Below are 12,673 nucleotides of genomic sequence, written 5' to 3'. Positions count from 1 at the left end.
GGAGCACGAGGCAGCATCGATACAGTCATCGATGTAGCGGAGGAAAAGGTGGGGGGGGGGTGCCCGTGTAGCTATGGAAGATGGACTGTTCCACATATCCTACGAAGAGGCAGGCATAGCTGGGGCCCATGCGGGTGCCCATGGCTACTCCTTTGGTTTGGAGGAAGTGGGATTATTGGAAAGAGAAGCTGTTCAGAGTGAGGACCAGTTCAGTCAGTCGAAGGAGGGTGTCAGTGGAAGGGTACTGGTTGGTACGGTGGGAAAGGAAGAAGCAGAGGGCTTTGAGTCCTTCGTGATGGGGGATGGAGGTGTACAGGGACTGGATGTCCATGGTGAAGATAAGACGTTGGGGACCGGGGAAGCGAAAATCATGGAGGAGGTGGAGGGCGTGGGTGGTGTCCCGAAAGTAGGTGGGGAGTTCTTGGACTAAGGGGGCCAGGACCGTGTCGAGGCATGCAGAGATGAGTTTGGTGGGGCAGGAGCAGGCTGAGACAATGGGTCGGCCGGGGCAGTCAGGTTTGTGGATTTTGGGCAGGAGGTAGAAACGGGCGGCGCAGGGTTGTGGGACTATGAGGTTGGAGTTGGTGGATGGGAGATCCCCTGAGGTGATGAGGTTATGGATGGTCTGGTGTCAGTGTCAGTGAGCTCCAAATTGCCATGTTAATGTTCCAAACGTTATAGTAAGCATGTCTGAGGTATGCCCTGATGCTGTGGTGAGGCTGGTACTTTACCAGTGCCAGCATCCATGAATAGAAGGTGTGCAGTGGTCCCAGACCATGGCCAATACCCTATGGTGCTTGGGAAAATTGGAAGCCTGGAGAAGATGCTGATGAGCTACAGCCTACAGGTACTCCCTATGAGTTTCATTTTGGGAACTGGCATCATCTAAACTCGGAGGTCAGCGCAACAACAGGGACAATGAGAGGCACCACATGTTTTGGGGCCACAATTACTTTCAATGTGTATTAATGACTTGGATGGGGGAAATGAATGTGCTAATGCTACGTTTGTGGATGACACAAAAAATAGGAGGGTAAGTGGTGAACATGAAACAAAGAGTCTATAGAGGGATATAGACAGGTTAATGTGACCATGCAAAGGCTTGGCAGATGGAATATAGTCTGGTGAAATGTGAGGTTCTGCTCTTTGTCAGGAAGAATGTAGGAGCTGAATATTACTTCACTGTGGAAAGAAGGCAGAAAGTTGTGACACAGAGGGATTTGGAGCTGCTCATGTATGAAGAGCTGAATGCTAGCATCCAAGTTCAGCGAGCAATTGGGGATGCAAATGAACGGTGGGCATTAATTTTAAGGGAAGTGGAGTATAAAAATGGGAGGTCTTGCTAAAACTATAAAAGGCACTAGTTAGGCAATGCCTAGGACATTGTAATGTATTTTATTCCTGTTCTCTGAGGAAAGTTATTTTAGATTGGAGACAATCCAGAGAAGGTTCTCAAGATTGATCCCAGGTACAGAGGAACTTTCTCATGAGGAGACATTGAACAGTTTGGGCCTGTTTAAAAGAATGAGAGGTGGCCGTATTGAAACGCATAAGATTCTGAAGGGGCTTGTCTTAAGGGGCTGGACTGGGTAGATGCTGAGATATTCCCTTATGGGTGAGTCCAGAGCCAAAGAACATAATCTCAGAGTGAGTGGTCACCCAGTTCAGGTAGAGACAAGGGGGATTTCTTTTCTCAGTGGGTGGTGAATTTATGTAATTCTTTACTGCAGAGGGTTGTGGAGGTTGCTTTGTTAAGTATATTCAAAGCTGGGATAGATAGATCTTCTTCTTTTAATAAGAGAATCAAAGGTTATGGGGGTGAAGTGGACTTTAGGATTACCAGATCAACCGAGACTTCATTAAATGGTGGCGCAGACTGTCTTTGGGTTGAAAGGCCTGTTTCTACTCCAATGCCTTATTGCCTTCTGATGTTATGATTAATGCATGCACAAAGAGCCTTCACCGGTTACTAATGAAAGTCTAATCTGGTTTCAGAAACTTTAAGGAGAAAGTTAGAATGTAATTTTAAAGTTGTGAATTTCACTTTCTAATTCTTGCCATAGTCTCCCAACTCTTTCGGCCTTGCCCACCTTATTCAGACGTGCAAATTCTGCCCAGCAACTGTTTCTCTCTCCACAGAGAGGACCTTGTCAGTCATATTTCCATCGATTTTGTATTAGCAACATCTTTTTTTTTGAATGAAGACTTATTGACTTTAGGGCTTTAAAGTGTCTGCAGCACCTGTGTCTTATGAGGACAGTTTGAGGTCTGAAAACAGTGGTACATCATGGTCTGACATCATGAAAATACTGGGGTCTAAGTTCTATAACAAAATCAGATTTGATATCCGGGATGCATTAGGCTCTGATATCAGTAGTATGTTGAGGTCAGAATTCATTGGTATGTTGGTATTAATGCAACTTTTGGGTCTGTTTTCCTGCCCGCATTGGTGTCTGACCTTAGAGGTGCCTTGTTGTTTCAAATATTTGATACTTTGGGGTATGACTTCAGGAGAATATTGGGGCTGTGAACTCCAGGAAGAAGTCTATAAACTATCAACAATCACCAAAATTAGAGCAAAAGCCAGTAGTCACAAATTGTAGTAACCAGAATATGCATTATTTGCAGAATCTTGGACTTGGTCTGGTAACTGCAGAAGAAAGACTTCTCTCTGTAGATAGTTTGATTAGAGATGTACCAAAATGATCTGATGATAAAGTACAGGGAAAATGTATATATTGGGTCTCAAAAATCTGAAAGGCCAGGCATTGTTTAATATGGTGTTGATGAAAGGGGATTAGAATGCCTTTGAAGCCATACTGATGTTTGATTATTTAAGCATTCTTTCGCAATTCTCAGATATAATTACCGTGTAATATGGATTCTCCTATTATTTTTGACTGCAGAAAAACATAGAGATTGAAGGTCTTGAACATTAGAATTTTTAATGTTTTACTTCTTTGAAAATTGTTGTTTTATGAATGGTGACTTCAAATTGGAGCTTTTGATTGTTCAATGTATGCTGGTTGCTTGTCATTATTGTGGCATTTGATAGTTTTCAATTTGTTAATACTTAATCAAAAATTTGACGGCTAAAGCATTGTGATGACTTGAATCAATCATAATTGACTGAAGATATGACACCAGGAAGGGTAATGACCATGTTTATGGTGAAATGTATATGTCCTACATGTATTCAAACCAAGTGCTACTCATAATCTTTGTTATTGTACAGTTTAATGAATGACATGTGCAATGTATTGGTCTCATCAATTTTGCTTTATTTATACTTCAAGATATTTCAGTTACACTGAGGAGTATTTCAGCAAGATAGTCAGATTTTGAATGCCATTCAGAAATCCCTCATGCGCCTGAAAGACCCAACAGTTGCGTTGTAGCCTCCCCAGTCACTGTATCTCCTGTATTCACTGGGTCTCATGAAGTACTGTCGCCCTCTGTAGTTGGGATGTTCATAGAAGATCCAGTAACCGTCCATCACATGGCAGGAGTGGATGTCACGGTAACGGAAACGATCGTAGACAGATGGACAGTCATCCATGAATTCCATCATCTGTCCTCCAAAGTCAGGCCTCTCATAAATCCTCATTCTGTAGGATCCTCCACGGTACTAGAATAAAAATAAGATCATACAGTGAGGAATATATATATTTGGTGATATGCTACATATATAAAAATATTTATATGTAGATCGGTACTGGAATAAATATTTTAAATCATCTTCAATTTATAAGCATGAAAGTGCACATCTAGTAATGCAAATCACTTAAGAAGAAAGAGATACAAGAGCAGGCATTCAGATTTGACCGATCTATTACCCAAGATATAATATATGTCTAATATATCTGTATTGACAACATTTTGTACTGACTTCAAATGTTCAATAAATTAAGTCGAACGATCATGAAATTGGATATCCATGTTGACAATAACACAACACACTTTTACTCCAGTTACTATGAAAATGAAACAGTGCACCTAAAGCTGTTGTACCTCTTGCACTGGGATGTTATTATTGTTACGCACGAAACAAGCTGGTTGGTTTAATAAGGATCAGGTCAATGGGAGAACTGCTCTGCTTTTTCATTTTCAACTCTTGTCACATAAGCCAGTTACAAGAGCGAAATGCAGACCTGAGTTGCTGAGCTTTCAGTTCGTCTTGTTGGAGACAGAACCTTTACCCAGTTCTTACAGGGAATATTAGATGATGGTGGAATGCCAGGTTTGGAGAGGAAGACCTCCAGTACCAGGAACATCAGCTTCCATGGCTCAATCAAAGCTTGCCATGACTAATTGAAGGTGATACATCCACCGAGAAAAGTGTGTCAATCCCTGGATGGCTGAAGGTGGGCAACACCGATGAGGTTCAAATGAGAGATTAGTGAAGGGTGCAAAACTCATTTTTAAGAAGTCACCACGCTCACACAGATGACCCTATCTCTGGAGCAGGTGGGACCTGAACCCAGAGGTGAGGACACTACCACTGCACCACAATTTTATGTTGGACTGTTTCAATAATAATCAAGGTGCTCTTTAATCATCATAGATCATAAATAGAAATCCTGGTGAGGTATCAAAAGTCATTATCTCCATGGAATTATGTCATTGATCATGTGGGTTCTTGCAGATAAAACCGAGGTAGAAGGAATAACATGTTGTACAAAAGTAATACACCACATGCAGATTAAAATGGGGCATTTGATAAAATATGGATTCACCATGAATGCAAGTAAAGGGAATCCAATTTGTCCAATATTTAAATAAAGAACGGGAACAATGTAGTTCACAGATAAATGAAGGTTATACTATATCTGTACATATGTGGTGTACAGCAAATAACATAAAACATATCAAAAACTATTTTCAGTTCATGCCTGCTCTCAGACATGAATTTATAACTTACCTGTGGGTAGGAGCGACATGACCTGACACAGTCATTGAATCCCATCCAGCGCTGGTAGTCAGGATACTCTCCTCTGGTCAGAATATACTGGTATCCCATGTAATTGGGTTTCTCATACAGCACCCACCAGTCACTGTCAACACGGATGGAGTTACAGCGGCTGAAGTAAGGGGACAGGTCGGCACAGTCACTGCTGCACTCATAGTGCCGCCCCTGGAAGTTCCTGTCCTCGTAGAAGATGATCTAGAAAATATAGATAAGGGACAATTACAAGTCAATAAGTGAGCAACCCCGGGAGTTTTAATAAATAATTCTGTCGCAAAGCAGAAATTGAAATTGTTAAGTCATACCTTTCCCATCTTGATCTCCTGGTTAGGTAAGGAGTTAGCTGCATGAAGCACTAACTCGTGGAGCTTGGTATTTATAGGATTGTCAAAAAGGGCTTCCTGTATCTTTGTTATTATAATGAATCAGGAGTGAAAATCAGCAGAAAAACATGTCTATAGAATAGCATTGTTAAAAAAAAATCTGCATTCATTTTAACAGCAGCATCACTAATTCCCTCATTTTGCCTTTGCGTAATTTTAATTGTCCCATAACAAACAAGTTGAAGAATAAGAGCTTGTGATATTTCTGCATGCTGTTGTGGATGGCAATTGCCCACAAAATGCTGAAATACAGCTCTGCTGAATTGTGCATTTCTTTTGGTTTCAAATGACAATTATCTGCATTTTTTTTAATATAAAGGCAAGTTTGCATGCTGTAGTTCATAGATGTGACCTGATGCTTTTGACCATCAGGAACTTTCTCTGTACTTGTGCACATGAGGAACAAAACGGGGCAGGAATTGAATGAAAGGGGTTTTAAGGTCATGTGATCATAGAGCGTGGGAAGGCATGGGCTACTGCCGAAGGGGGTAGTATTAGGTGCTGTTCAGTGGGGGTTGTTCCATAATGGTGTTTGGCAGAACAAAACTATAGGTCTTGGGCTCCAGGGGTAAACTGGGATTTATGGGGCTGATTCATACTTGTTGGTGTTGACAGTGAGCACAAGGCTTAAAGGATTATGAAGGTTTGAGAGGAGTCACCTAGATTTACTGGCTGTTTCTGTAACTCACTCTCTGAAACACTCGCTGTGCTGTCTCTCATCCTCATATTAATCATAAATGAGCAATGAAAATGAAAAATGGCTGCCAACTCACCCAAAGTGGGCGGATTAAGTGTGCTTTTCTTTTGTCTGAGGGAGCAGTCTCCACTTGAGAGAGATGTAAGGTTCTTCAAGCATTAATCAAGCATGCCTATAGCACAAGCTAAAAGTATTTGTAAACTCAAAATTCTGCACGTGTACCTTAGGCAAGGACCAACAATGTCAACTAAAATTCCTGGGCACAAGCAATTTTTACCATGACATTGATCATTAGAAATTGATCTGAATAATCTGTGAAGCAGAAGTAATTACAGGCTTCCTATAAAATGTCATCTGTGGTCCCCAAATCACAAATACATTCTAAGGCCTCATAGGCTACACAAGAGCAGCTGTCCTCACACCGAGAACTGTGGGTTGAGTGTGAAGAAAATGAAATAGCTGATCCTGCTAGACTTACAATCTCCTGCGGTATGTGTTTGTGGCTAGAGAGCCCAGATGTACAGAGAGAGAGTCCTGGCCAGATGCAGGCTCATCTCAGAATTATAGAGTCATAGAGATGTACAGCACAGAAACAGACCCTTCGGTCCAACTCGTTCATGCTGACCTGATATCCCAACCTAATCTAGTTCGATGTTCCAACATTTGGCCCATATCCCTCTAAACCCTTCCCATTAATATATTCATCCAGATGCCTTTTAAATGCTGTAATTGTGCCAGCCTCCACCACTTCCTCTGGCAGCTTGTTCCATACTCGCACTACCCTCTGCGTGAAAAGATTGCCCTTTAGATCCCTACTAAATCTTTCCCCTCTTATCTTAAACCTATGCTGTCTAATTTTGGACTCCCCTAACATAGGAAAAAGGCCTTGTCTATTTACCCTATCCATGTCCCTCATGATTCTATAAACCTCTATAAGGTCACCCCTCAGCCTGTGATGCTCTAGGGAAAATAGCCTCAGCCTATTCAGCCTCTATCTGTAATACAAATCTTCCAACCCTGGCAACATCCTTGTAAATCTTTTCTGAACTCTTTCAAGTTTCACAATATGAGACAAGAATTGCAAGGAATATTCCAAAAGTGGCCGAACCAATGTCCTGTACAGCTGCAACATGACCTCCCAACTCCTATACTCAATACTCTGTCCAATAAAGGAAAGCATACCAAACACCACCTTCACTATCCTATGTACCTGCACCTCTACTTTCAAGGAACTATGAAACTGCACCCAGAGTCTCTTTGTTCGGCAACAGTCTCCAGGATCTTATCATTAAGTGTACACATCCTGCTCTGATTTGCCTCACCAAAATTTAACAGCTCACATTTATCTAAATTAAACTCCAACTGCCAATGCTCAGCTTATCGGTCCATCTGATCAAAGTCCTGTCGTACTCTGAGATAACCTTCTTTGCTGTCCACTACAGACCTTGCCTTTTCATAAACATGTAGATTCCGTCCCTCAGGATTCCCACTGACAACGTACTCACTGCTGACATCAGGCTCACCAGTTTATAGCACCCTGGCTTTTCCTTATTATGTTTCTTAAATATTGGCACAACATTAGCCATCCTATAGTCTTTTAACTTCTTACCCATAGTTAACGATGATGCAAATATCTTCTTTATCTTGAACTTGCAGAGAGTTAAGGGTGGCAGGCAGGAAATACATGAATAAGACACATCTGGAGTGTCCTGGGATGAGACTTCTATGGGTTTGTCTGTATGTGGTTCCTCCTTTGGCTGGCACCACCCTGTCACCTTGTGAAGAAGGGTTGTCGAGAGTGAGGTCAAGCTTCCTCATCCCCCCTTTGTTTTGCCACAGCTGCTGTGCATTAGCCTACACAACTCATTAAAATGGAACATGTTTTAACAATGTGCTAAGTAACAACTTCAATTGAAGAACCTCTCTGGCCCTGAAAAACTTGTACAATCACAAGTGTTTCCACGATAGTAAAAATACCATGGATGTTTAGCATCATTTTTTAAAGTTTGCTTTTAATATTTCAGCTCTGAATGTGTAATATTCCCATCGCTATTTCCATATCTGCAAAATTTATAAAACGTGTAGGCTTTTAACTTGCTTTGTTGGATATAAGAATGCGTTATTTTGGTTGAGTGCTTGTCTTGTTGAAAGACATCTGTTGAAAGTCACTTTGAAGTCTTCCACTAGATTGATGCTAATTTCCAAATAGATTTGGGGAAAATGAAATCCACTCTACAGAGATGGCTAGTTTTTTTTGACGATCAGTAGTGCGCACCATCATTTCACAACTGATTAGAAAATTGGAGTCGACAATTGTGTTGTTTCAATCCATTGAAGTCAGCATTAACTTTATTGTTAAATACAGTATTTTAAAAAAAAGACACACTTGTTGGCCTTACAACATGAGTGAACATATACAATAGGGAAAACAAACAGTTATAAATAGCTGAACATCAATTAATTAAACTGTAAAGAGTGAAGAAAATGTTATGGCAAGCTAATAATGGCAATGGCAATGATTGAGCAGTGCAAAATGAAATGACTTCCACTTCTGGGTCTATGTACATACCTCAAAAGCAATGGATATTAACCTGGTAAATAAATAAATGTGCAGAGGAAAACCAAGGGAGTAAAGCTTGACTAAATATCTGGAGAGGAGCTCAATGATGGACAAATGTCACAATGTGTCATCTTCCCGGCAACTTTGGAAACAAAGTCACTGCCAAGTGTAATGCTTTGCATGTAATGCTATGAACTCAACCATGGAACTCAAAAGGGGACCCTGGCAACTGGCAGCCTATGGCTTCCACAATTTTTTCCCAGGTTTATGGCATTGGATGGCATTCTTATTGCACTACAGAGATCATTAAAAGCAATTTAATGATAAAGGAGCTATTATGAATGCATCCAATAGAGCGTGGCAGAGAGACTTCATTAAAGAGCATTCCAAGAGAAACTGACTCAGTCACCACGATTGAACAGTAGATTGCAGAAGAGCCCGATGTCAAGGAGCGTTATAATTCTCAAGGTGTATTGTAGGTAAGACAGATGAGCTTATAGCCTGGATCAGTACATAGGACAGTGATGTTGTAGCCATTACAGAGACTTGGTTGAGAAAGAGACAGGACTGGCTGCTCAACTTTCCAGGGTTTTGTTGTTTTAGATGAGATAAGAGAGAAAGAGAAAAGATGTGCAGGAGTTGCAGAGATAATGTCATATCTGCACTCAAAGGACATGCTGGAGGTTTCATCCACTGAGCTGAGGAAAGTGTGTCCAGCAGGCTAAGATAAAAGGTAGAGAGGAGGGACTTGGGGGAGGGGCTTTGGAAATGCGATAGGTGGAGGGAGGTCAAGGTGAGGGTGAAAGGCCGGAGTGGGGTGGACGTGGAGAGGTCAGGAAGAAGATTGCAGGTTAGGAAGGCGGAGATGAGTTCGAGGGATTTGACTGAGACAAGGTGGGGGAAGGGGAAATGAGGAAACTGGAGAAATCTGAGTTCATCCCTTGTGGTTGGAGGGTTCCCAGGCAGAAGATGAGGCGCTCTTCCTCCAACCGTCGTGTTGCTATGGTCTGGCGATGGAGGAGTCCAAGGACCTGCATGTCCTTGGTGGAGTGGGAGAGGGAGTTAAGCTGACTCCATACGTGGAAAAAGATTCTCACTATCGACCCTATCTAAACCCCTAATCATCTTGTACACCTCTATCAAGTCACCCCTTGTGGTGAAAGGGTTAAAATTGTGTCCCAATACATGTGTGAATCTAACCGGAATGGAGGTGTTGCTTAGTCCCGTGTGAATCTTCTTATCTGTATGTGACCAGAATGGAATGTGTTTTTCAGCCTTGCTCTGCTGTTCACATGACTGTTTAGATCTCGAAAAGAGTATATCAGCTGGAAAAGTCTCCAGTTCGGTAGAGTCTGCTCCGGGGTTACGTTTAACCGCCGAGCGTGGGTTGTTGTCAACCGCTCTACGAGAACTGACGGCTCGCAGTTCCGGTAACACGTAGAGTGAGTATAAACCAGACCCGTTGTAAGTACGAGACCTGGTTGTGGCGACGCTGCGGGGAATAAAACACTTATATTCTAGCAGACTCGCCTCTTGGCTGTTTGTTCTGTGTCAGACTACTTTCCTGCGAGCCTGGTCCTTGACCTTGAGAATTTTTTAAAACACTGACCCATTCCCCTAAATAAGAAGTCCCCAAGAAGTCTTACATTATCAGTACTTAAATTTGACAAGGAACTTAAATTTAACCAAATACGATGCATTCAACATGGTGCAATCACTCTGCCCATTTTGTATCTATGCTGCTCCGGTCTCTATTATACCATGAGCTATTACTTTCCTCACCATACTGTTGAGTGGCACTGTATCAAACTCATTCTGGAAATCTGTATGCCTCATCAACAATTTTACCCTCATTTAGCCTCTCACATCTTCAAAACATTCCAGTAAGATAGTTAAACATGATTTCCATGCCTACTTTAGAAATCCATGCCTAATCTCCCTCATCAACCCACTGTTTTCTATGTGACTACTACTTCTATCATGAATAATTGCTTCTACTATCTTCCCCACACCAAAGGGAATCTGACCGCTCTATAATTGCTAAGATTATCCTTACAGCTTTTCCTCAACAAGGCTGTAGTGTTTGCAATTTGCTAGTTTTCTAGCACTTCTTCTGAGTCCAGGGAAGACGACAAGATCGTGATCACTGTCCTCACAATTTCTACTTCCACTTCCTTCAAAATCCTTGAATGCATCGTATTTGGTTAAATTTAAGTTCCTTGTCAAATTTAAGTACTGATAATGTAAGACTTCTTGGGGACTTCTTATTTGGGGGAATGGGTCAGTCAGTGTCTTTGGTGTCAGGTGGTTCAGTTGGGTGTCTAGGTTTATGCGGGAAGGGGAGTCAAACTTTCAATGAGGGTTTTTGTTGCACACATGTATTGGGACATAATTTTACACCACAGTCAGTCAGTGTCTTTGGTGTCAGGTGGTTCAGTTGGGTGTCTAGGTTTATGTGGGAAGGGGAGTCAAACTTTCAATGAGGGTTTTTGTTGTTGGTCATACTGGGTATTGGCTGGGGTCAGTGTGAGTAATTAATAATTGGGCGGGTGTGGAGAGGAGTAATCCTATAGGTAGGCAGGAGATAGAGCAAATTTGCATTCCTTTAAGCTTCCTTCGCTAATTCTTTGTCCAAATAAGTCGGAACCCTTGAAAGTGTCTGATATTAAGTCAGAGTAGATGACGTTTTCTGAAGGATTCCAGATACCATATAATTGCCAATCGAAATTGTAACATTCCCAGGCCAATCTTCAAAGTCAGTGTATCAGGATTTCTGAGGGGTCCTGATGACCATTTACAGGGTACATTTGGTTTTTAACTAATCAGAGACTGGAAGATCTGGGCCCCTACATTAACCTTAGAAAGCATTTTAAACTGTTAGGGATGAATATTAAACATGACAATATGTTTCTCATTGGCATTCCTGTTTCTGTTTAACTAAAATTCTTCAAAGTGTAACTAATTTGTAAATTAATGGTTCAGCTGCCAATATCCTATTTGTCTACTCTTTTCTAAGGAGACCATGGCTTTTCATTGAACAATATATCTGGTGACTTAACAGTGAAATTGTAGCTTGTACGTTTGGAGACTCATAACACATTCGGAACAAACATTGCTTAAGTTTCAGATAATCAGAGACTAATTATGCGAGATATCATTTGAAGTCATCCCAATGAAGAGGTTTTGGGTGTGGTCCAAGCTTGTGACAGAACGTCCTCCTCTCTCCTGATGCTTGCCTTCTCTCTATAATGTTCCATTGCACCTTGGGATATGGATCTCCCACAATGCCGAGCCCAGATTGTTGGTCAAATTCTCTTCCCTCTTTCAAAAGCAACACCCGTAAAGTTTGACTATCCTCCCCAAAAGATGTACTTTTTTTTTTCTGTGAAACAATTTCGGGTGTTTCATCACTTTAATGATGCTAGAGTAATACAAAGCTGTAATCTAACAATAAAAGCAGTGATATAATTTTTTTCTTCATTTATTACAGACGAAGAGCACGCCAGCCAGGCTATTATCTGTTGCCCACCCCCAATTGCATCCAAGAAGGTGGTGGTGTGTTCCATTCTTGAAGAACAGTAGCCCACGTAAAGGTACACCCATAAGGCAGTTAGAAAAGGAGTTTTAATTTTTTAATTCAGTGATAGTGATGGAAGGGTGGTAGAGTTGAAAGTTAGGATCATGCGTGTTTGGAAGGAGAACTTGCAGGAAGTGGTGTACCTATGCATTTCCTTTCCTTGTCCTTCAAGGTGGTAGTGGTGACAAGCTTGACAAGTTCTGTGGAAGGAGCTTTTGTGAATTACTGCAGCGCGTCTATTAGCTCAGTTGGCTGTTTCTGGATTAGTGGCGCTGGAAGAGCACAGCAGTTCAGGCAGCATCCAAGGAGCATCGAAATCGATGTTTCGGGCAAAAGCCCTTCATAAGGAATAAAGGCAGTGAGCCTGAAGCGTGGAGAGATAAGTGAGAGGAGGGTAGGGGTGGGGAGAAAGTAGCATAGAGTACAATGGGTGAGTGGGGAAGGGGATGAAGGTGATAGGTCAGGGAGGAGAGGGTGGAGTGGATAGGTG

At 41.7% G+C, this 12,673-nt stretch overlaps 1 protein-coding gene across 2 annotated transcripts in view; it reads right to left on the bottom strand.

Moving 5' to 3' along the window:
* Positions 1–3,260: 3,260 nt before the first annotated feature.
* The window catches only part of LOC122551321 (gamma-crystallin S-1-like), a 17,470-nt gene continuing 8,057 nt past the window's right edge, over positions 3,261–12,673 (bottom strand). The window contains exons 1-4 of one of the 2 annotated variants that reach the window (XM_043693029.1): positions 8,216–8,219; positions 5,272–5,280; positions 4,922–5,164; positions 3,261–3,628 (exon numbers count right to left, since the gene is read on the bottom strand). In XM_043693029.1, coding sequence (XP_043548964.1) covers positions 3,353–3,628; positions 4,922–5,164; positions 5,272–5,280 — 528 coding nt within the window. In that variant the 5' untranslated portion in view covers positions 8,216–8,219 and the 3' untranslated portion in view covers positions 3,261–3,352. Of the gene's footprint in view, positions 3,629–4,921; positions 5,165–5,271; positions 5,281–8,215; positions 8,220–12,673 lie in introns of those variants that run through there. The other variant, XM_043693028.1, reaches the window with a different exon arrangement.

This window comes from Chiloscyllium plagiosum, chromosome 7, assembly GCF_004010195.1.
Source record: "Chiloscyllium plagiosum isolate BGI_BamShark_2017 chromosome 7, ASM401019v2, whole genome shotgun sequence".
Lineage (NCBI taxonomy): Eukaryota > Metazoa > Chordata > Chondrichthyes > Orectolobiformes > Hemiscylliidae > Chiloscyllium > Chiloscyllium plagiosum.
The sequence above is the reverse complement of the archived record's forward strand: the minus strand, read 5'-3'. Positions and strand labels throughout refer to the sequence as shown.